General features: G+C 44.5%; 1 protein-coding gene across 1 annotated transcript in view; it reads left to right on the top strand.

The window, feature by feature from the left end:
* Positions 1-23,523, top strand: part of METRN (meteorin, glial cell differentiation regulator) — a 28,523-nt gene extending 5,000 nt beyond the window's left edge. Inside the window, exons 2-4 of the mRNA XM_082260968.1 lie at positions 12,118-12,539; positions 17,280-17,339; positions 22,171-23,523. Coding sequence (XP_082117094.1) covers positions 12,118-12,539; positions 17,280-17,339; positions 22,171-22,487 — 799 coding nt within the window. The 3' untranslated portion in view covers positions 22,488-23,523. The remainder of the gene's footprint in view (positions 1-12,117; positions 12,540-17,279; positions 17,340-22,170) is intronic.
* The last annotated feature ends 921 nt before the right edge of the window (positions 23,524-24,444 follow it).

The following is a 24,444-nucleotide window of genomic DNA, read 5'->3' as shown; positions in this document are numbered from 1 at the left end:
CATGGCTGTTGTCCCAGAAGGAAGCCTCTTCTAAAGATGATGCACAAGAAAGCCTGCAAACAGTTTGCTGAAGACAAGCAGACTAAGGACATAGATTACTGGAACCCTGCCCTGTAGTCTGATGATACCAAGATCAACTTCTTTGGTTCAGATGGTGTCAAGCGTGTGTGGCGGCAACCAGGTGAGGAGTGCAAAGACAAGTGTGTCTTGCTTACAGTCAAGCATGGTGGTGGGAGTGTCATGGTCTGGGGCTGCATGAGTGCTGCCATCACTGGGGAGCTACAGTTCATTGAGGGAACCATGAATGCCAACATGTGCAGAGCATGATACCTTCCCTTCAGAGACTGGGCCGCAGGGCAGTATTCCAACATAATGACCCCAAACACACCTCCAAGATGACCACTGCCTTGCTAAAGAAGCTGAGGGTAAAGGTGATGGACTGGCCAAGCATGTCTCCAGACCTAAACCCTATTGAGCATCTGTGGGGCATCCTCAAACGGAAGGTGGAGGAGCGCAAGGTCTCTAACATCCACCAGCTCCGTGATGTCGTCATGGAGGAGTGGAAGAGGACTCCAGTGGCAACCTGTGAAGCTCTGGTGAACTCCATGCCCAAGAGGGTTAAGGCAGAGCTGGAAAATAATGGTGGCCACACAAAATATTGACACTTTGGGCCCAATTTGGACATTTTCACTTAGGGGTGTACTCACTTTTGTTGCCAGCAGTTTAGACATTAATGGCTGTGTGTTGAAATTATAGAGGACAACCTTTAATTGTGTTCTGAATTCATTCTCAGTTGTACTAAAGTTTTTTTTTTAACACTGAGAAGTCACACACTGGCTGAAATCAGGATTAATGTGGGAGTGCCTTCTGTACAATCTAGGGGGTATTTAAAGAGGACCTTCATCCTAAATTGACATTAATTGTACCCCACCTTCTCCCCCTTTCCTCTCTATCATGTGAATATTATCTTTATTTTTAACTAATAGGAAATTGTGCCTGAGTGAAACCCCAGATTCTGCGCATGGGATTTAGGTCCCCCGCAAAGCCTTATGGCACATTTGCGCATGCATGGTTTTCCTGCACATGCGTGAATACAGGCTGGGCTGAAAGTCCCAAAGCTCTTCGTGCCTGTGGCGCATGTGCAGGTAGTCCCCTGCCCGTGTGCTGATGTGTCGCTGCACTTTTTGGAACCCTTTGGCATATCTGTACACACGCCTGAATAACAACTATGGCGGCGCCAGAGGGGGCGGAGCCAAAACAAAATGGGACTGTAGTTCCTCATTAGGGCTTGTTCAGACAAAATTGCGCTCTTTTCTGCAGACATGCATGAATGTCATTCAGTTTTAATGGCAACCCCCATGCATCTGGCAGGCGTGGGTGCATTTGCAGCGCCAAAACGCATGGTACCACAGTACTGTGCGATTTGGTGCAGCACCATTATGAAAAAAAATGCTCCTGCGCTATTTTTTGCATGTTTCCCTGCATTTGAAAGTCCATTGAAATTCATGGGCTGCCCTACATGTGTTATGCAGAAAAGAGCAAAAAAGCGCAAACCTCAGACACACTTTTATGGTGTGGGTGAGCCCTTAAGGTGGACTACAGAACACCTCCCCTACGTTTTGGAGAACAGAATAGGGGAGATGCTCTGCATTCCTAGCAAACTTCCAGGGTGACAACGCTGCTCCTCCAAAGATACAGAGCGAGTGAGCGTTGTCACCCTAGGACAGGAAGTGTGATGCTGGTAGGTAGTGCTGGGACAAGTTCATCTAGAGCCCAGGGCAAACATACAGGGCTGGTGCTTGACTATTTTGCACCCTAGGCAAGACCAGCTACTTGCACCCTCCCCCCCCTCCAAAATAAAAAAACTGTACTTATTGCTCCCTTTCCTGCAAATAATGCCCCCCCTTTAACCCTACACTCCCCTTCTTGTACACACTGCCCTCTTTAATCCTACACCCCTCTCCCATTACACACTGCCCTCCTTTAACCCTACACCATCCTTCCTGTACACACTTCCCCCCTTTAATGCTACACCCCCTTCCTGCACACGCTGCCCTCCTTTAGTGCTACACCCCCTTCCTGCACTCTCTGCCCCCCTTTAATGCTACACCCCCTTTCTATACACACTGCCCCCCTTTAACCCTACACCCCCCTTCCTGTACACACTGACCCCCCTTTAGATGTGACATCCACCGGGGAGGAGGAGGAGGTGACAAGAGAGGAATGTGGCACTGGCCATGGCTGCGCCCTAGGTGGCAGTGCGCCTTAGGTGGCTGCCTAGTTCGCCTAGTGGTAGCACCGGCCCTGCAAACATACCAAACTGTGTCCCCCACCTCAAGATGTATGAGCACTATGTGTCAGCAAATACCCCCCCCCCTAAAAAATGTACCCTTCTAGCCCAAATTCCCTCCCCCCTCTACCATATCCCCTTTTCTAGCACAGACCCCCAAATTCCCCCCTGTTAGCACAAATCCTCTTCCCCCATTCCCCCTCCCAACACAAATCCCCCCAAATCACCATTCCTAGCAACCCTCCTAATTTCCCCTCCTAGAACAGTTCCAATACCCCCTCCCATTTCCTCATGGTGCCCCCCCCACCTCACATGATACCACAGTGCCCAGGGCAGACGTCCTTTCTGCCCACCCCTTGTCCCAGCCCTGCTGGCAGAATCTGAAGCTGAAAAGAAAAGTCTAAAATAAAGCCTAAAAATTAAATAACATGCTTATAACCTTAGTGTGATGATACTTACTAGTTCCGAGTGCAAGGATGGGGCAAGGCAAGGTAACTGCAGAACTGCAGTCTATGAAAGGTGTTGTCACCCCCTACAGCCATATAGAAGTGCTGTGTTGGGTACATTGGCATGTAAAGCAGTTCCTGGAATTGGTGTCAGTTTAGCCGGAGTTGTCCTATATTAGTCCATCAGACAGATTCCCCTTTCCGGAGCAGGAAGCAGAATGTCATCAATAACTCCTGTTGGAAGAATTAAAGACACTGGATGAGGCCCGGGCCCCTGAGCTGATCTCACTCAGGAAGTCATAAGCGGCTGTTATATCATTTATACATCCCTGGGGGGGGTCGCAGTTTGTTATGTTATCTTCCAGAAAATGGGATGGAGCCATGATAGAAGACGGGTCTGCTCCCCGTGGAACAATAACAGGCGCCCTTTGGGTCTCCTGCGTCCTAACTATTTCCCATAGCATCCCCGTCCATCTCTGGATTCACATCTATGTATGGGAGCACATTAAGGGATGATTGGCACGGAAAAATGCATATTTTCTGCATGGAAAGCAGATTCTTGCTGGCAGAAGATCCTGCATAAAATACGCTTCTGCACGCATTTATGGTTTTTAGATGTGCGCAATTTTTTTTGTTGGTTATACGTTTACGTGCATACACGTTTGGTGAAGTTTAGTTTTTAAACCCAAGAACAAAAATATAATACTATATTTCAGTTTACCAGTCCTTACATGGGGCGGCAGCAGCGGCATTATAATTATTATTTTTTTTTAGGTTCACCTGGTGATCCTGCCAATATCACACTTCCTGTCCTAGGGTGACAACACCCACTCTCTGTAATGTAAGGAAGAGCAAAAGAGGAAATTGCTAACACCTCCGAAAACATGAGGGGGGGGGGGTGTTCTGTAGTCCACATAGAGATCTGGGAACAATGTAACTGATAAGAATGTAGTCCAGGTAGAGAGATTTCTGGCAGGATTGACTCCAAATTGTATTTATTTTTCTTATCGAGGAGATATAACAAAACACTTTCTATTTAACAGATTAAAAAGGGAGGCCAGGCGTTCATGCTACACGCATAGGGCAACCCTACGGCAGCTTATCGGTTGCTTTGGGTAACGTTATGGATACCTAAAGACATTAGACTGCTCAGAAATGAAGAGTGCAGTGGCAGCTGGTGCTCCATGGGACGGGGGGGGGGGGCGGCAGACAGACTACACCATACCCCCCCCCCCCCCCGACTGCACCAGCTCCAGCCATCACTGCCCCCCACCAGCTCAAGCCTGCACTGTCCCCCACCAGCTCCAGCCTGCACGCCCCCCCCCCCCCAGTTGGCGGCTCACTTACCCTGGGCAGGCAGCGGCGGCGGTGGCTTCCCCCTCAGTCTCCTCCCTCCTCCTCCTCCGCTCCTTGGCCAATAGCATGGCTTTTCCTTTCGGCCAATCGGGAAAAGGGTCTCAGGACCCGCTCCTTGATTGGCCAGGAGGAGAATCAGTGTGGCAATAGCGACATTCGCTATTGTCACACAACTAGGTGGGCTCAGGGTGTAGTGCCCACCCTTTTTTGAAGCCTATTAAAGCCTCTGGCTCTAATCTCGTGCTTAAAAAAAAAAAAACCCATTGGAATTCATGCGTCCAGCGCCCCGCCTGTAGATTAGGGGGCTGGACGCATGGATGGGGGGGGGGGCGGCGCTCCTGCGCCCCCAATGCACCAGCCGCCACTGGTACAGTGATACCTACAGATGACTGTTGCAGCATGCTAAAGCAGTGTTTCTCAACCTTTTCTCAGTCAAGGCACCGTTTATTGTTCTGCAATCTCGAGGCACTCTATTCTAAAGTGTAAAAAATGAAACTACAAGTTTTAAAAAACGAGGCGGAATCCACACACATAGGACACTCAATGTTACAAATGATGTATTCTTCTAAAGCAAATACACATTTGCACACTGGTACTGACTAGTATTCCAGAGTTTCCCTTCTCTCTCAGTTTCTCTCCCTCACTCAGCCAGTGTGACCCCAGAGCTGACTGAGAGGGCAAGGGATTAGCAAACAAGGATGCTGTGCAGGTGACTGATGTCCTCCTTATCAACCAATAACATCATAGGTTGTTAAGATGCCGGCAACTGAAAGGTTGTAATGGTGCACAATGAAAACCTGTGGCATTGTGCAACAAAAAAGGCAGGCTTGATCCACCTGCTAAGTTTTAAATACAATTTTTGGGCAATTTGGCAAGACACCCCTGAAAGAACCTGAGGGCACCCCAGTGTACCTGGGCACCCTGGTTAAAAAAGGCAGTGCTAAGGGAAACAGATTGTATTGGGAAACAATTTTGGCCACATACCAGTTTGAACACCCATAGGCTTACCATACATGGTACAATCTCCTTCAGATCTACCTAGAAATATTTAGAGTAAGAGCCTGCCTAATTAAATACATATCAAAGGAATTGTCTGAATAGTCCTTTGTGGTTTGATATATCTAATAGAGATTGTAAAGACATTATAAAATCAGATTGTAATATATATGGGCAGGTTTGATTGTTGTCTGTTTCACTGGCTTTCAACCATTGAGCCATGGCCCACTGCCAGGCTATGGCCTCCCTCCTCCTGGGCCAACAGTTAGCTGCCCTATCCTTCCACAATGCATCCCAGCTCCTATTGTGCCACCCAACCACCTATAGTGGCCAGCAGTGCCCGTCCACCCCACAAGTGCCTCTAAGCCCCCTAAGAGCCCTCAGTTCCCTTAGTGCCATCCAACCTCCCATAGTGACCTGCAGTACCTCTCAACCTCACACAGTGCCCCTAGGTCCCCTAAGAGCCCTTGGTTCTCTCAGTGCCATCCAACCTCCCATAGTGACCTGCAGTACCCTTCAACCTCACACAGTGCCCCTAGGCCCCCTAAGAGCCCTTGGTTCACTCAATGCCCCCCAACTTCCAATAGTGGCCCACAGTGCCCTCAACCTCACACAGTACCCCCTAGGCCCCCTAAGAGCTCCCAGTCCCATCAGTATTTGCCAGATCCCCACACCGCACCCTCAGATCTCTGAAGTGCCCCCTAGCTTGCTGCAGAGCCTCTATCCCCCCCCCCCATAGTGCCCCAACAATATCCCACAGTGCCCTCCAGTCTCCCACACTGTCCCTGCAAAACCCTCATCCAACTGGAGAGATCCCCAGCCCCTTTAGATACCCCATCCCCCACAGTTGCCTTTAAGTTCCTCCAGAAAAGTCAAGCCTTTAAGGGCCACCCAAGTCTGCTGCAAAGTCCCCCAACCCCTTCTAGTTTTCCCCTTTTCCACAGTTGTGCCCCAGGTCTGTCCAGAAAGCTCAATCCCTAGACGGCCACCAAGACTGCTGCAAAGTCCACTAGCCCCCTCCAGATAATACCCCTTCCCCCACCGTTGCCTCCAGCTTTCCCAGAAACCTCAACCTCTACAAGGCCACCAAACCTTCTACAAAGTCCAAAAAGCCTCTTTACAACCCTTATCCTCCGACAATGACACCCAGTCCCATCCAGAATCTCAGTACCTATCTTGTGTTCCTTTTTGTTACTGCTTGGGCACGGAAAGTGTTTGAAGAAATTACCGGGGCAATGGTCTCCTTGAGATTGAGAACCACGGGTCTATGTTGCCAGTGAATTCAACCATGCGTATTAGTGGGCATTCCGGATGCGACCATAACATTGTAGAAAAACTGATTGGACAAGGTCCATCGCAGCGTTGAACACTTTTTTAACAACCAATCAGATTCCAGAGGTCATTTTGGATCTTTTGCCAGGGGTACTGTGTTTGTGCTCTTTTGCAGGAGTTTCTGTCACTGGGGCCTATTGTCTCTTTTAAAGTAGATCTGCCATGAAGAAATCCAGGGTTTGCCTTAACTGGCCTTTTTTTCTAAAAAAAAAAAGCTTCTTGCCTGGCTGTTACGCTCAGCCGCTGCTTTCAGTTTTGACTCAGAATAAAAATGCAGAGAAAAGTCAGGAATCCTTATTGTTTGGGGTCAGTAATGAAACTAGAGGTTTGGAATGACAGCCAGGCAGTTGGCATTTTCTAGAAAGCAATGGTAGCATCTGTGTTTCTCTGATGGCCGGTTTCCTTTAATGCAGCATGTTGACTCCAGTTATTATTTGCACCGTACTTAATGTTTTCACACACAGCTAAAGCCTTTCACCCTAAATCAACTCCAACATCTGTCGAGCTGCACCTTTAAGGATGCTGCCAGCTGCTGTGCATGTCTGTCATTGAAGACTGCGGCCAATTTCTGAGCTGACAACTCTGCGGGCCCTAAGTTTTACGCCAAGGGTCAATTGCTTTTCCCAGAACACCAGGCGGCTCGTCAGTAACCCCTTAGCGGCTAAACCGCCTGCAGTTGTGAAAGTGATTGCAAGATATATATATGTATATATAGTATATTTAAAAAACAATACAAGTTTCCCTTAGTCCCTATTCACTCTGTGGCCCTACGGGGCATATTTATAAAGTAGTGAATCTGACGTTCACCAAACATTAGGGGCCCATAAGTGCATGTGTGTAGAGGTGCATTATTTGTACCATTGGCAAGTGCACTGTCAAAGAGCCTTTTCCTTCTTGCGTTGACATGCCTAGTTGGTGGATGTTGGCACAATGTACAAAAATGCAAACATAAAAAAATAAATAAATAAATATTTAGACATAATGTCTAAACTGCTGGCAACAAAAGTGAGTACACCCCTAAGTGAAATTGTTCAAATTGGGACCAAAGTGTCAATATTTTATGTGGCCACCATTACTTTCCAGCACTGCCTTAACCCTCTTGGGCATGGAGTTCACCAGAGCTTCACAGGTTGCCACTGGAGTCCTCTTCTACTCCTCCATGATGACATCACAGAGCTGGTGGATGTTAGAGACCTTGCGCTCCTCCACCTTTTGTTTGAGGATGCTCCATAGATGCTCAATAGGGTTTAGGTCTGGAGACATGCTTGGCCAGTCCATCACCTTTACCCTCAGCTTCTTTAGCAAGGCAGTGGTCGTCTTGGGGGTGTGTTTGGGGCTGGTATCATGTTGGAATACTGCCCTGCGGCCCAGGGAGGGGATCATGTTCTGCTTCAGTATGTCACAGTACATGTTGCCATTTATGGTTCCCTCAATGAACTGTAGCTCCCCACTGCCGGCAGCACTCATTGAGCCCCAGACCATGACACTCCCACCACCATGCTTGAGTGTAGGTAAGACACACTTGTCTTTGTACTCCTCACCTGGTTGCTGCTACACACGCTTGACACCATCTGATCTAAATAAGTTTATCTTGGTCTCATCAGACCACTGGACATTGTTCCAATAATCCTTGGCCTTAAGGCTCGTACACACTTCGGAAGAAATATTTTTCTCTCTCATGCTCAGCGGTCATAACCATTTTTAGTTGACAGTGCATAATGTTCACAAAATTTCTCGGCAGATTTTTTTTTTTTTTTGGGACGCTTGTACCTAGACTTCCGGGTCGTCAGCAACTTCAGATCATGCACGGTCTTTCGTATCTGATTTTTCACGGACGTATTGCATACACATTAAACGAAAATTGGTCGTGCTGGGGGCGGACGATAAAAATTTTGGTGTTTGTCCCTCCGTTCTTTTTCATTGAAAATGTCGGCATCGGCTGCTAAAAGTTGTGTACACACTAGCCGAAAATCGTACGATTTTACCTCGGACGGGAACATTCGGCAGATTTTCTACTAGTGTGTACCCCACTGTAGTCTGCTTGTCTTCAGCGCACTGTTTGTGGGCTTTCTTGTGCATCATCTTTAGAAGAGGCTTCCTTCTGTTATGACAGTCATGCAGACCAATTTGATGCAGTGTGCGGCGTATGGTCTGAGCACTGACAGGCTGACCCCCCACCCCTTCAACCTCTGCAGTAATGCTGGCAGCACTCATACGTCTATTTCCCAAAGACAACCTCTGGATAGGACACTGAGCATGTGCACCCAACTTCTTTTGTCAAACATGGCGAGGCCTGTTCTGAGTGGAACCTGACCTGTTAAACCGCTGTATGGTCTTGGCCACCATGCCGCAGCTCAGTTTCAGGGTCTTGGCAATCTTCCCTTAGCTTAGGCCATCTTTATGTAGAGCAACAATTCTTTTTTTCAGATGCTCAGAGAGTTGTTTGCCATGAGGTGCCATGTTGAACTTCCAGTGACCAGTATGAGAGAGTGAGAGCGATAACATCAAATTTAACACACCTTTTCCCCATTCACACCTGAGACCTTGTAACACTAACGAAACACATGACACCAGGGAGGGAAAAGGGCTAATTGGGCCCAATTTGGACATTTTCATTTAGGGGTGTACTCACTTTTGTTGACAGCAGTTTAAACGTTAATGGGTGTGTGTTGAGTTATTTTGAGGGGACAGCAAATTTACACTGTTATACAAGCTGTACACTCACTACTTTACATTGTAGCAAAGTGTCATTTCTTCAGTATTGTCACATAATGTAGAGGGGTATCTCATTTGTTCCTACTGGGCCCAACACATTAACACCGTAAACATCTTGCCTAACCTTTCAATGTGCATCATGTGTATTGGCCAAAAACAATCATGTATTCACGTTGAAGCTCGTTAAAGTATACAGTATCTAAAGGCCAATTTTTTTTTTCATTCTTGGTAGAGTATGTACTGGATGTAGAGTAAACCTGTCAGGTTTTTTGACATCTACATCCAGTTGTGGATATTTCCCTTTACTTTTTGTCGTATAGACACAACAGGAAGTGAGAAGGAATCTCTATAAACAGCCACCGGAACAAGTGTCCCCATTGGAAGATTTCTTTCATTCTGTGGACAATTCAGAATTTGGATTTCCCATCATCAAGACAAGAACAAAGAACAAATCAACAAATCTTCCTAATGGGGACAGAGACAACAATAGAAACTTAAAAGAGATTGTAACAATTCCCTACTATAGCCAAGAACCCAAGAACAAAAAACATTTTTTAAATAGACTTTAAAGGCCCATAGGAAATGAATGAAGCACCAATGCAGCGTGCGTCAATTTTAAAGGCACATGCCTAAGTGGAAATGGGTCCAAAGGTGTTCCCCTCCTATTTTTAGATCTTCCATTTATTTTATACTGTAAGGCAGGCAACAAGAGTTAAAAAAGGTTCCCCCTGTAGTAAAAGAACGGAAGGCTGACCAACTTGGACTTTATGAAGCAGAGAAGCCCACCAACATCCGCCTAGACCCCAGTGTTGACAGACCCATTGATGTACAAGTGCTGCAAACATCATTTAGGCTAATCTTTCTCAACCTTTTTACCCCTGAGGAACCCTTGAAATCAGATCTTGGAGGAACCCTTGAACTCAGATCTTGGAGAAATCCTGCTAAAACCAATTCTTTGGGAGTCAGTGGGAAAAAAATGCCTCTTACATGTGATAAGGATGTTCCTTATATTAGAGGTCAATGTGAAGAATATTACTTTTACATTGGTGGTCAGAGGGAAGAATGTTCCTGCATTGGTGGTCATTGGGAAGAATCTGCCCTTTACTTTGGTGGTCAGTGGGAAGAATGCTCATTACATTCGGGGTCAGTGGGAAGAGTGCCCCTTACATTGGGGATCAGTGGAAAGAGTGCTCCTTACATGAGTGGTCAGTGGGAAGAATACTCCTTACATTGATGATCAGTGAGAAGAATGCTCCTTACATGAGTGGTCAGTGGGAAGAATACCCCTTACATTGATGATCAGTGTGAAGAATACGTCTTACATTGATGATCAGTGAGAAGCATACACCCCTTATTGTGGTGGCCAGAATGTCACTTAAAGGCAGCTAAAAAGATAATTGGTTTCATGCTGCTGGCTCTGCCAAGTAGTGTTTTCCCTGGAACTATGCAGGCACCATCAGATGGGAGGCCAAACAGCCACTGCCATGGAACACTAGCACCTTTGGAGTAACCCTGGTGACTGATAAAAGATAATGTCTGCACCAATTTCCATAACCACAAAAAACCTATAGCATTTGACATAGTATTTGCAGTACATGTGCTTTTAAGCTAGGCTGAGGTTAACTGTTCTATGTTATTAGCCACTTGTTGCTCAAGGAGGCTAAACAGAGAATGCCTCTGGTCAGTTGTATGGATCATTGCCGGGAAGTCTTCTTTGTTTGAGAAAATATATTTTTCTGTGGCACAAATATTTTTTAACGCTCTTACACACTCCTAAAATTCTCCGCCTGTTAATTGCTCTAACACAAAAGATGTAAATCAGTTTATGAGTCATTCTGCCTTGTTTCTTGACAGAACAGGTCAAACACCTATTTAGTTGGACAAAAAGTACCCTTTGCTCGTTTTATGATCACATTATTTATCTCATATCATGGATGAAAAAAATTCCAAATTACTCAGTATTATTAACTACAATAATGTCCAGATTGGATTGGATTTTGTCCTTTTTAGGGAAAAAACGTTCTTCTATTTCCCCTCTCTATCAGTGTCCCTTCCTGTCCCCTAGTACTTTGAGTATTACTTGCCCCTAGGTAGAGAGAAAGTCAATGTTTTCAAACACAAAGACTGAAGAGCACACAAGGATGCTTGTGTGTATGATAAAGAGAAAGCTTCTCCTTTTTTTTTTTGTCTCTGCTCCCCTACGGTAGACATGAGCAATTCATAGTAGTAAGTGCTGGTTTGAAACCTGGTACACTTAGATTGAGACCTGGGTACACTTGGTTGGAGATCTGTGGCTCTTGGCTAGAGACCTAGAGTTCTTGGTTTGAGACCTGTGGGCACTTGGATGAAGACCTTGGGCACTTGGTGGGAGACCTAGGGTTCTTGGTTGGAGATCTGGGACACTTGGCTAGAGACCTAGTGTTCTTGGTTTGAGACCTATGGGCACTTGGATGAAGACCATGTGCACTTGGCGGGAGACCTAGGGTTCTTGGTTGGGGATCTGGGACACTTGGCTAGACACCTAGAGTTCTTGGTTTGAGACCTGTGGGCACTTGGATGGAGACCTTGAGAACTTGGCTAGAGACCTAGAGTTCTTGGTTTGAGACCTGTGGGCACTTGGATAAAGACCTTGAGAACTTGGCGGGAGACCTAGGGTTCTTGGTTGGAGACCTGGGTCACTTGGCTGGAGACCTTGGGCACTTGGATGGAGACCTGGCTTAGCAAAACGCTTTGCATATGGTTACCATTGCAACATCATTCTTAGAAATCTCATTGACAAAACGAATCCCTCTTTATTTTTGCCAGTTGCTTTGTTTTATAGAAACCAGTTTACCCTTTCCATTAGACAATTAAGGATGATTATATAAGGGCTATGCCATCTCATCTTTATAAAACAGTAAATTAAGCAAAAGGTAATTTTGTTTGGGAAAATGATGATCATCAATTTAAATTCTTATGTTTGTCATCTTCTTTTATCTGCAGTGGTCTTTCCCTGGAACCCAGATCTGTGGAGCAAGTCTTGTTGCACTGTGCAGAGGGAACGGTGGAATGGCTGTACCCAACAGGAGCTCTACGCCTCAGCCTGGTACCCCGGCAGCCCTTGGCCTCTCCGGCTTCTGGGCCCAGCCGTTTCACAGCCTGTATCAAACCGGTAGCCACGTACCGAGGGGCCCAGCTGTACCTGGAAAAAGAAGGCATACTAAAACTACTGCTCTCAGAGACAGGGCCTTCTCCACATTCCAGGGTCCATTGCTTCAGTTGGCATCCCCACCAGAAAGTAGCACTATTTCTGCAAGCCACCCCTCACCAGGACATTAGCCGACGCATCGCTTCTTTCCGATACGAGCTTAGAAGTGACTGGGATGGACAGTTAGCTCTACCTCATAACAAGCTGAGCATGGAAGGTGAGTTGAGTGTTAACTTTTTCCTCTCTGGGTTTTTTCTGTCGGAAATATATTATGGAATAAAGATCTAAACCCATGATCAAAAATGTAATATTTTGCAGCCTTTTTAGGCTTATTTATTTTGTTTTACCCTGGTGATCCTGCAAGTAACATACTTCCTGTCCTGGGGTGACAATACTCATTTACTGTATTATTTAAAAAGGAAAACCTAGGACAGGAGTATAGCACACATCCCCCTCTACTCTTCTAAAAAACAAAGGGGGGCGGGTGGGGGGAGGTCATTGTCCTGTGGTTCACAGAGATAGCTGGGAACAATGTAAGGCTGGTTGCACACTCCTAGATTTCGCAGCATTCCCTCCATCCATACTAAACAGTACAAATGACTGAATCTCACCCACACATAGTGTGAATGGGGGCTCAGGGTTTGCATAAATATTAAAGGTCAAACTCACCCGAAACTCAAATTTCAGTTTTGCGTGGGTGCTGGCAATCTAAACCACATACTGAGTTTTTATAGCTCTCAGGGACCCCAGTGGTGAAATATTCCTAACTATGTGTGTAGGTTGGGTGCAGTGTGGTGTGGTAGCAATAATTCAAACAGTCGGGTGTAATGTACGTGCCGATTCACACTAATACGACTTGTCAGGCGACTTGGTCAGCCTGGCAAGTCGTGCACCATCGCGGTCATTGAGTAGTACAGGACCAGTTCTAATAGGAGCAACACAAGTCGCTCCGACTTATAAAAAGGGTCCTGTACCCTGTACTACTTCGGGGGGCGACCTGGAGGCAACTTGCATTGACATTCATTTTATGAAGTCCGTGCAAGTCGCGCCGAAGTCGCGATGTGTGCGACTGCACAGGTCGCCCCCTAATTCGGAGCGACCTAGTGTGAACCGGCACTAAAACTTGTATTGAATTAATGTAGCAACAGTTCACAACAAACCCGGTGTGAAAACTACCCTGCCAGGTGCACTCATAGTTTCCAACAATGTAAAGGAGCAGATTCCAGCTGGACTGACAGTGTCTATTGAGAGGGGGGCAAAATGCGGCCTGGCTGTCTCTTGCCCAATCAGGAAGGTGTCCAGAAGAGATGCGACCCTACACTTTCCCTCCTCTTCAGGAACTTTTCACCAGCACTAATACTGTCCCTCACAGACGGGCTAACTGTCCCTACTCTACCAAATTGCCAAATTCTTGCGAAACCTGGGAGCCGGGCCTTAAAAAGGCTCTGCCTGACCCAAGATGATCGCCAGAGTCTCATGATGTGGCAGCATCTAATCGGATCGCTTCCCCAGTGACCCAGGAAAGCATAGAGGAACCATGTTCCTCGTGACTTCTTCTCCAAATGAAGTGCTGCTGCGAATAGCCCCATCGGCAGTGGAGAAAGTAGATTGCACCTGCCTACTTGCTTAACTGAGGCAGTCATAGCAAGAGGAGCGTAACCATGAACCTTAGAAAAATTTCAGCACTGGTGTCTTTGGTGGAAACGAGAATGATGATTTGCCCAGAACTGAAATACAGAATGTGGTGCATTGCTTATGTAAGAGATGCATTTGATAGAAAAGGATTTATATTATGATTCTTTGGGTCTAAGTGGCTGATATGGGCCTACATTTCCCAACGCTCTATGAAGACCCTTGAAACTTTCCAAGCATGGGTGCTAAGGAAAGAACATAACCAAGAAAAAGATACAAAGTTTGCATACTGCCCCCATACAGCAGTGTAATCCTTTACCGATACCGGCACCCTGGGGTGAGACTCTCATTAACATTAGTAATGCAAATTTATCACAGCTTAGTGAATAGGTTTGGGCTTTAGCAGCAGTCCGCCAAGTGAAGCCATCACAGCCTGGTGGGGGGAGGTAGAAGTGTTTTGAAGTTTCTTCCCTCCCCCCCCCTCCTTTCGCTCTCTAAACAACAGGGCAGTGTCCTGCTGGGCCTAAGGATATAACCATTAACCCCATTAATTAGCCAGATAAGAAGCAGAGCAAGGGGCGTGCTACCATGACAACTGACAGGTCCTTTGATTTCCAGCACAGATACTTATTCAGTCCTAAAATTAGCCAACATGCAAAGCTTTGTTTGAACATACAAACCCACTCTGGTGTGTATCTGGAAGCTCAAGGGTTGACTTAAAAATTTAATGTTTTGGCTCGACATGTCAAAGCAATATGGTGTGCGTCATATCAAGGGTGAAGACCAGTGAAAGCTGAATCAGGGACGCTCCTCCACGATCAGTGTAACATTTTCTAAGAACCCCCAGTTATCAGTCCCTTATTGTTTTAGAATCTCCAGAATGTGTAGAACCATGTAAAATATATGGATGAATTTAATGTAAGAAGTGAAGGCCACACTTAGTTTACTGTTCCTAATACTCTACTGAAGTCAGAAAAGTAGGATGGATTTTGATTGGCTGATGCACTTTGTATCTTGTTCTTTGGTTTAATGGATAAATGATCCAGAATCCCCCAAAAAGAGCCCCCAGATGGTGTCCTAACTGGCAGATTTGGCCCATTGGTGGCCATGAGACTTTGAGTCCTCCAATGAGGTCACTTTACATCAAAAGGTCACTTTACATCGTTGCTCTAAAAATGATCCACAGGAACAGGCAAGTCAAAAATATGACAAGAGTTGAATTGTGGAAAAAAAATAAAATATTGTAATACTAATAGTAATAATAATATATACTTTGCACCATACAGTCATTTATCCACGAAAAACAGAGAAAAATATTTGTAAAGTATTTAAAGGCCAACTCAAGAGTATGGGCTCACAAGATTCACAAAAGATATATGGGTCACATGACACATTTTCCCCAAATATCACATGCAAAACTGAAAATGTCAATTCACTATCCTTTTATGCGGTATTTACCTTAAAAAAGCAAAAACTTAAAACAGCATAAGAGCCCATTCACATTAGCGCGACTTGTCAGCCTGACAAGTCACGGTATGTCGCGGTCCATTGAATAGTACAGGACCCGTTCTAATAGGAGCAACACAAGTTGCTCCGACTTAGAAAAAGGGTCCTGTACTACTTTGGGGCAACCTTGGAGCGACTTGCATAGACTTCCATTATGTGAAGTCTCTGCAAGTCGCGCCGAAGTCGCGGTGCACACGACTTCACAGGTCGCCCCCCGAAGTCGTGTCGCCTCAATGTGAATGGGCTCCTAAAGTCCATTCATATAAGGAGATAAATAAATACATGCATAAAATAAGCAGTAGTCCAGGCATGTAAAATTTAAGGAATGTATGAACTATCAGCTGGTTGTAAGGAGCCAGCACCTGCCATGTCCTTAACAACCAGCTATTCACTAGTTGTTAGGGACACCGGAAGGTGCCAGCATTAAAATATCTCAAGTTTTCAATAGTGCATGCAGTATTATAGTAGCGTTTTTTAGTAAATGGCAAAAACATTTTTTTAAAAACCCTATGCACTATTTTACCGCTGATCTTAAAGCGGTAGATCCCTTTTTGTGAATTTAACTCACTAAAGTTTTATTTTAGGCCCATTTACTGCTTAGTGTTGCGGTAACGCTTGTTATATCATGCAGTAGGGTGTATTGAATGGGCGTGTGAACGTGTGAATTTGAGATTATTGTTGGATGTAGCGGGGGGGGGTAGGACCTCTGCTAGACTTTATAGCCATCTTTATTCCTGATGGAAAGGGTCTGTCCTCAGACAAAAATCTTTGAAAGAACACAAAGGCTAAACAATCAAAAAAAAAAAATATGGACTACTAGTGCTGGCCATACACGCACAGAATTTCAGCCGAAAATGGTTGTTTTAGGAAAGATCGCTCGAAAATCGGGCCCTTAGTGAACACAAGTTTACCGCCGATTTCGATCATGTGCCCGGGTAATGTCGATGGATCCATAGCGAAAACTATTATTGTTTCTACAAAAGTTTTTATGTGTATGGTAAAATTGAAACGACAATAATATTCCGGCTCATATTGTGCATGTTATTTATCGATCATTATGATCATGAAAACGATTACGTAAAAGAGTTTATTCTGAAAGTTAGTGGCCAACTCGCTTTCGACCGACGAATAATCGTTCAGTCTGAAAACGGGCCGAAATTCTGTGCGTGTATGGCCAGCATTAGACTTATTCTACTGTCACTCCTCTATGTTCCTAATTCACCCTCACTTCATGCCAGGGCAGGGAGTGCTGGGAAACCTCTCTAATAAGGAGACAGAAAAAGAAAAAATTTTTTGGTAAGATAGAGAAGAGTTAGAACTTTTTATTGCTGTCCGTGCCTTTTTTTCATGGTCACAACTGCTCACCCCACTTCTTGTACATGTATCGTAGGAATAGGAAGTGAGAAAAATCTACCTAATGGGGTCACACAGACAGAAATAAAAACCTGGCAGAAATGTTAACTCTTCCCCGCTCTACCCATAACCAAAAATAAATAGGTTAAAAATAAAACAACCAATAGCCTCCCAGAAAACTTCAGTTTGTTATGTCTTTGCTAGAACAATGGGTGGCACAGCCAGACTATTTTAGATGTAATGTTTTCTCTTACACAATCCGCTCCCATTGGACATATGAGCTGTTTATTGTGAAGTGGGTGGAAGCAGATGCATTTGTGTGCTTTTGAATTGTAGGAGGAGATCATAAGTCAGACATAGCTCCTGGAAACTCACAATCTACAGTATAATTTATTATGCAACTCATTTTACTGTGTATCCTGGACCTAATGTCTAATAAACGTTGCTTTCTTTACATTTTGTATAGGTGCCTGTCGCCCCTGCAATGACACAGAAATTCTAATGGCTGTCTGCACTAGCGACTTTGGTGAGTAAACATCAAGTTCACCATCTTGCGTAGTTTCAAAGTAAACCTGTAATTTGCCCATAGTAGGATAAGACATGGGTGCTCTTCACAGGAGGGGTCATTAATGCCTCGTTTCCACTGATCGGATCGGTTCGGGTCGGTTCGGTACGGTACGCTAATTTGAGTGTTTCCATTATGAAAGTGGCCCATACAACCGAACCAAACCGCACCATTCCTGGTCCTCCTTCAGATGTAGGGCCATAGGAAATGGTACGGTACGGTTAGGGCGGAGCTACTGGCGTCACACGATAGATTCCACTGATTGGCGGACAGGAAAACTTCAATGCTCACGTCAAATGAAAGAGCAAAACAAACACCTCATTTGGTGTAAACCCTGCATGGTCCCTGGTGGCCCGACTTGCAGTGGAAACGCTCACCTGAATAGACCGGACCATTCTAACCCTTCCAAACTGTACCGACCCGAACCGTTCCGCTCAGTGGAACAAGGCAAAAGACATACATTTATCTTCTGATTTGATTAGCAAGTTGAAACTTGGGGCCTTCTGACTGGCCACTGTAGCACCAACCACTATATTGTGGTGAGACATTGTTCCCCATCAGGTATTGTTCATTCAGTCTGGGGGAACTGAGCTCCTTATGGTCCCTCCTGTAATATAATACTTTGACTAGTAGTATGTTTCTCTAATAGAGTAGAATTTGGGGGTTACAGTGTTGGCCAAATCTAAAAGATTTAGTGGTGTTTTATTTAAATTATGGCAAAATGAGTGAACATTGTGACCTGACAGTGGAGAAAGTGAATAGAATTCTGGGGTGCATCACTGGAGGGGTCACAAACAGTAGGAAGGAGGTCCTGATTCCTCTATATAGATCTTTATTATCACTAGAGGGATCACCAGCAGGGGGAAGGAGGTCCAGATTCCTCTTTATGGATCTTTTTTTTTTAATAAAAGCCCGTAGCGTGTGAAACACGCTCAAAAGACTTCACCCGGTGCATAAAAAAGTGCACACACACAAACGTGAGGAACACAAAAAGTGCACAGGGTGTGCGAATACAAATGGTCTTCCCTCCGAAGAGGTAGGACCCGAACCTCGATCCCCCGGGGCGCAAGACTCCTGACAGGAATTTAAGGTACTCATGGTCTGTCTGGCCGAAACCAGACTGACCCCGTTCTTCAGGGGGACTGCCGAAACAGCCCCCACCGAGTACTAAGTGGGGCTCCCCCGAAGGGAGACCCCATGAGAGAGGGCGGACCAAGCCAAAAGGCCATATCCACCCCCTCCCAAGACTCAAGGCAGGGCCCGAGGACCCACACCCTACAAGTTGTGCAGGTGAAAAAAAAGGTGACAGAAAGTGACAAACTACAAAGAAAAAGCACGCACAAACAAAAAAGTGGGGAAGGGGAAGTGGAGAGGTGAATTAGTGCCCTTGTGAAAATACAAGGGCAGGCCTTCCGGCCGGAATAAAAATTCCTCTGGTCGAAGCCAAAAGGCCTTGCCCAAGAGGCAGGTGCTTAAAAAAGTGTGCATAGGTGCAGTGACCATGGTGCCGAAAAACTCAAGGCGAGCTGCCCCTCACCAGTGAGAATTAAGGCACCCCTGGGCTGCCACCCCAGGGGCACATACACTACGGGCTTTCTCTTTATGGATCTTTATATCATTAGAGAAATCACCAGCAAGAGGAAGGAGGACCTGATTCCACTATATAGATCTTTAGTTATACCTAGTTTGGAATAATGTGTCCAGTTCTGGAGACCTCACTTACAAAATATTATTTATAAGAATGACTCCAGACACAAACAAAAGAAATTGTTAAAGGTCCGAGGGATAAAATATTTCAGGATAGACTGGAAGAACGTAACATGTACAGTCTTGGAGAAAGAAGGAAAAGGGGGGACATGCAACCTTTGACTACAGGAAGGGTATGAATAAGGTTCAGAAGATCAGAATTTTCAAAATGAAGCTAAGATCATGGACATGGAGTAAAGTTCAAAAGTATTAGGAGTCTTAGAGCCGGTTGACACTGGGGCGACTTGTCAGGCGACCTGGTCGCCTGACAAGTCGCCGCGGGTCGCCTGCCATAGATTAGCACAGGACCCGTTCTAATAGGAGCGACACAAGTCGCTCCGACTTAGAAAAAGGGTCCTGAGCTACTTTGGGGCGACCTGGAGCGACCTGCGTTGACTTCAATGATATGAAGTCCGTGCATGCCGCTCCGAGGTCGCGGTGCGAGCTGCGCACCGCGACTTCACATTTCGCCATGGCAAGTCGGGTCGCGCTTATGTGAACCGGCTCTTAAAAGGTATTATTTACTGAAAAAGTAGTTGATATTTAAACAGACTTCCAACAGAGGTAATGAGTCATTCAACAGTGAATGAATTTAAACATGCTTGGGACAAACATAGATCTACACTCAGACATAAAGGTTATAGGGCACTTGGTCTTTTTTTGCCATCACTCTTCTATGGTTCTAAGCTCAGTTCAAGCCAAGTTTTTATGCCATAATGAAATTATTTTGCCCACGAAGCGTAAAAAATGTTGGATGCATCACTTGACAGGAACAAAAAGTATTGTCACTTCTCTCTCATGATATCCTGCAAAACTTTTTAATACAGCAAATACTGAGCGATTTTTTAAGAACCTCTACAAATTAGCTACAAAGCACGTTGTCCTTTAACATCTGTAGAGCCTTGAACACCAATGTATTGGCTGTTATCTCATCTCCAATCTCATACTGTGCAGTCGTCCACTTAAAAATAGATTTAACATTAGTTGTTAGGCATTTTTGGACAAAACCCTCCAGCATGAGTAGCATATTTTGTAGTCTTAACTCATGGGCTTGGCTTGGCTTGACTCAGTGGAATGCAATAATGACTCAGTCAAGCGTTCAGTCCATCCCCAACCCCCTATCGCCTATTTTCTTCTGAGCTCTTACCTAAGCCTCCTTTGCCCCCTGCTGAATCCTAATAAAGAGTGAAGAGAGATTGTCTGTGCAGAAGGGGGGTATCTGCAGAGACTCAGTTTCCCTGGCAATGTGGCCTGGGGGAAAGGTTTAAACCCTCTGTGTAGGCCTCAGGTCTAGGATGTCTAGGAATGGTGATGCTATAAGTCTAAAAATTAGATTTTCCGGTTTGTTTACTAGTTAGGGCAGACAAGAAAAAGCTATTTTTTTTTTTTTTTTTTCAATTTCTTTAACCACTTTACCACTGGAGGATTTTGCTGTCTTACGTCTGGGCCACTTTTTGCGATTCGGCACTGTGCGAATTTAACTGACAATTGCGCGGTCGTGTGACGCTGTACCCAAATGAAATTGATGTCCTTTTTTTCCCACAAACAGAGCTTTCTTTTGGTGGTATTTGATCACCTGTGCGATTTTTACTTTTTGCGCTATAAACAAAAAAAGAGCGTCAATTTTGAAAAAATAACAATATTTTTCAAATTTTTTTATATGAAATTCCCCCCAAAAAAATTGGTCATATATAAAGTCCAGAGAAAAAAAAACGTAAAGGTTGCAAGACTATTTTGCAGTGTAGAGCATGGCTGTTGAAATCAAAAGGAAATTTTAACCACTTAAGCCCAGGAAGATTTTACCCCCTTCCTGACCAGGGCCTATTTTGCGATTCAGCACTGCGTGACTTTAACGGACAATTGCGCGGTCGTGTGACGCTGTACCCAAATGAAATTGATGTCCTTTTTTTCCCACAAACAGAGCTTTCTTTTGGTGGTATTTGATCACCTGTGCGATTTTTACTTTTTGCGCTATAAACAAAAAAAGAGCGTCAATTTTGAAAAAATAACAATATTTTTCAAATTTTTTTATATGAAATTCCCCCCAAAAAAATGTAAAAATCAAAATTTTTTTAAATTTTTGGCCAATTTGTTTTCTGCTACCTATGTTTGGTAAAAAAAATCACAATAAGCATATTTTGATTGGTTGGCGCAAAAGTTATTGAGTTTACTAACTAAAGGAAAGATTTATGTCATTTTTGGTGTTTTTTTTTTTAACGAGTAATGACGGCGATCTGCGATTTTTTTTACGGGACTGCGACATTGTGACGGACAGATCGGACCCTTGACTGACATTTTTGACACTTTTGGGGGGTACCAGTGACATTACTACAGTAATCAGTGCTATAAATATGCACTGTTACTGTAAAAATTACACTGGCAGTGAAGGGGTTAACTTTATTGGGGAAGGAGGGGTTAAGTTTGTCCCTAGGGGCGTGTTTCTAACTGTCATTGGACATGGCTACTGATGTAAGAACAGAGATCCACGGTCCTACATAGTAGAACCGTGTGATCTCCATTTTTACACAAGGGAGAATGACAGACGGCTTTGTTTACATTAGCCGCCTGCCTTTCTCCCTTCACGGCGCACGATCGCGAGTGACCGGCGGACATTGGACACCGCTATTGGCTCACAAGCCAGTGACAGGCTTGTGACGTACCCATACGTCACTTTGCCTGGCCGGGGCTGACCGCCGCAGTATATGTACTTGCGGCGGTTGGCAACCGGTTAAAAAAAAAAAGAAGAGGTGATCAAATATCACCAAAAGAAAGCTCTATTTGCGTGAAAAAAAAATTATATAAATTTGGTTTGGGTACAGTGTTGCATGACAGCGCAATTACCAGTTAAAGTAGCGCAGTACTAAATAGCAAAAAATGGTCTGGTCATGAAGGGGGTAAAATCTTTTAGAGGTGGTTAAAAATGCATCTGAAAAAAAGAAAAAGGTAAACACTTGATTTTATGTAGAGCTGAGACAACAGCAGCAATCTGTTGAACATTTCAAAAGCTTGCAATTGATATACTAACTTGATTTACTTCTTTTCACAGCTGTGCGCGGCAACATCCGAACAGTGCTCAATGACAAGGACATGCACGAATCTGTGATCGCAATCAGTGCCACGAGGGTCTATCGCCAGAAGTTCACATTATTTCAGCCCAGAGGACACTCTGTAAAATCACTCGGAGATATTAGGACACCTCTCAGCTGCGGGGTCCGACCGGGACCAGGCAGTTTTTTGTTTATGGGATGGGTGCACTTTGGTGACGCCTGGTTGGGGTGTGCCCCGCGCTACAAGGACTTTAAAAAGGTATATGAAACAGCCATGGAGACCCACGAAAACCCCTGTGAGATAGCACTAGACTGAGGTTATAATGAAAATATGGGACATTGTCTAATCTCTACAGAAAGGATGGAGTTTATTGTATGGCTGGATAGCCTGTTGGCAATCAACTTAATCTTCAGAAGCATGTGGGAGCTTCACATCTTTCAGGAATCCAAGGCCAACACTTCACCCCTGTTAGCTAAAGTATGACTCTCCAGATCTCTAGACGTTGCCCCTACTACATAAGTCTTGAAAGACTGGATAGTTTATCAAGACATCCTTCAAAGTCATGCTAGATTTTGATCCAAGGTTCTTCAGAGTGACTCCAGCTACTGTGAAAATTAACCTTTGGATCATTTTCTGGGCTTAAACCAACCAGAAGAATTTATTTAAAGCCTAGAATAAAATGAAGGACTTTGAACGGTCTTATTCCTGTGAATTCACAAGTGGTGGGGAAGCCATGAACATGGAGTCTTCTTCAGGACCAACTCCTTTCCTTCTCACAATTTGCACTCCTAAAGAGACGTTAGAGAGAACTGAGCCAGTTCTTATATTCCCTTTATTTGTTAGGGAGTACTTTATTGCTTATAGCCACATGCAACCACCTCCAAGATGGTGGAATGGCATGTATCTCTTTGAAGAAACTGAACGGCAGCTTAAGACGAACACTGAACATATTGTGGGTGCCGAAGCCCTCAAATCCATGTAGCACTCTCTTTTTTTTTGTGATTCAACCAGTATTAAATGAAAGCTAAAAGGGAAAATAAAAAACTAGAATGTGGACAGGCCCCTGGTTGGCAGAGCATTCTGGGAATTAAGAATTAGTAGCATAACTGGGATATTGAGCAATATTGTTACCCACTGCTTTAAACTGGAGTTACTGTGGCAGTGGAGTGAAGGGGATAGTTAAATATTCCCATCTTTCTTTCTTTTCTAAAAACATATCATACAAATATCAACATGTGACTGCTTCAGCTTTAAATAAATGGATGACCAGTCATTTACAATCATCTGACTTGTTAAATAATGAACTGGTCTTTTACAAGAGGAATTCATTTTAACTGCCCATTTTACAAAATAAGTATAAGGGAGATTCCACCTAAACTCATAAGGCAACAATATATTATCATTGAGCATTAATTGACTAATGGTGGAAATGTCAATATTAAGAAAATATCTGGTTTGTGTTGGAGACCGCACTGATCTGGATCAGTCACTGGTTGTGGGTGGATATTTGCATGACCAAATAGGAAGAAGTACCTTCCAGCAGATTGTGCCTGATGGTGGTGATGGACCCTTTTGGGGCTTGGGCTCTTACCTTTTCTGACCTTATGGTTTCAGCTTGTAGACTTGAGTAGGAAGGAAGGAGTGCCCAGTGTGCAGAGAAATGCAAATTCCAATGTATGGTTCATAGGCGTTTATTAAAAGTAGCAACGTGTTCATCAAGCCAACGTGTTTTGGGGGAAAGGAGTCACCTAGAAACCATACTTTAGAATTTGCATTTCTCTGGACACCAGACGATCCTTCCTTCCTATCCAAGTATTAAGAAATTAAATTTAAAGTAGATTTAAACCCTAACTGCATGGCAGATTGTGCCTGATGGTGGTGATGGACCCTTTTGGGGCTTGGGCTCTTACCTTTTCTGCATGACCTTATGGTTTCAGCTTGTAGACTTGAGTAGGAAGGAAGGAGTGCCCAGTGTGCAGAGAAATGCAAATTTCAATGTATGGTTCATAGGTGTTTATTAAAAGTAGCAAAGTGTACATCAAGCCAACGTGTTTTGGGGGAAAGGAGTCACCTAGAAATGATACTTTAGAATTTGCATTTCTCTAGACACCAGACAATCCTTCCTTCCTATCCAAGTATTAAGAAAAGGAATTTAAAGTAGGTCTAAACCCTAGCTGCATGGCATTTCGTTTGGTAAAGCTCTTTGTACAATAACCGGTTGTCAAGTTTTTACCATAATATATCAATACCTTTTTTGCATCTCCTGAAGCCT

This window comes from Pelophylax lessonae (genome assembly GCF_965119305.1).
Source record: "Pelophylax lessonae genome assembly, chromosome: 6".
Lineage (NCBI taxonomy): Eukaryota > Metazoa > Chordata > Amphibia > Anura > Ranidae > Pelophylax > Pelophylax lessonae.
Note: the sequence above shows the minus strand (reverse complement) of the source record. Positions and strands in the feature narration are given on the sequence as shown.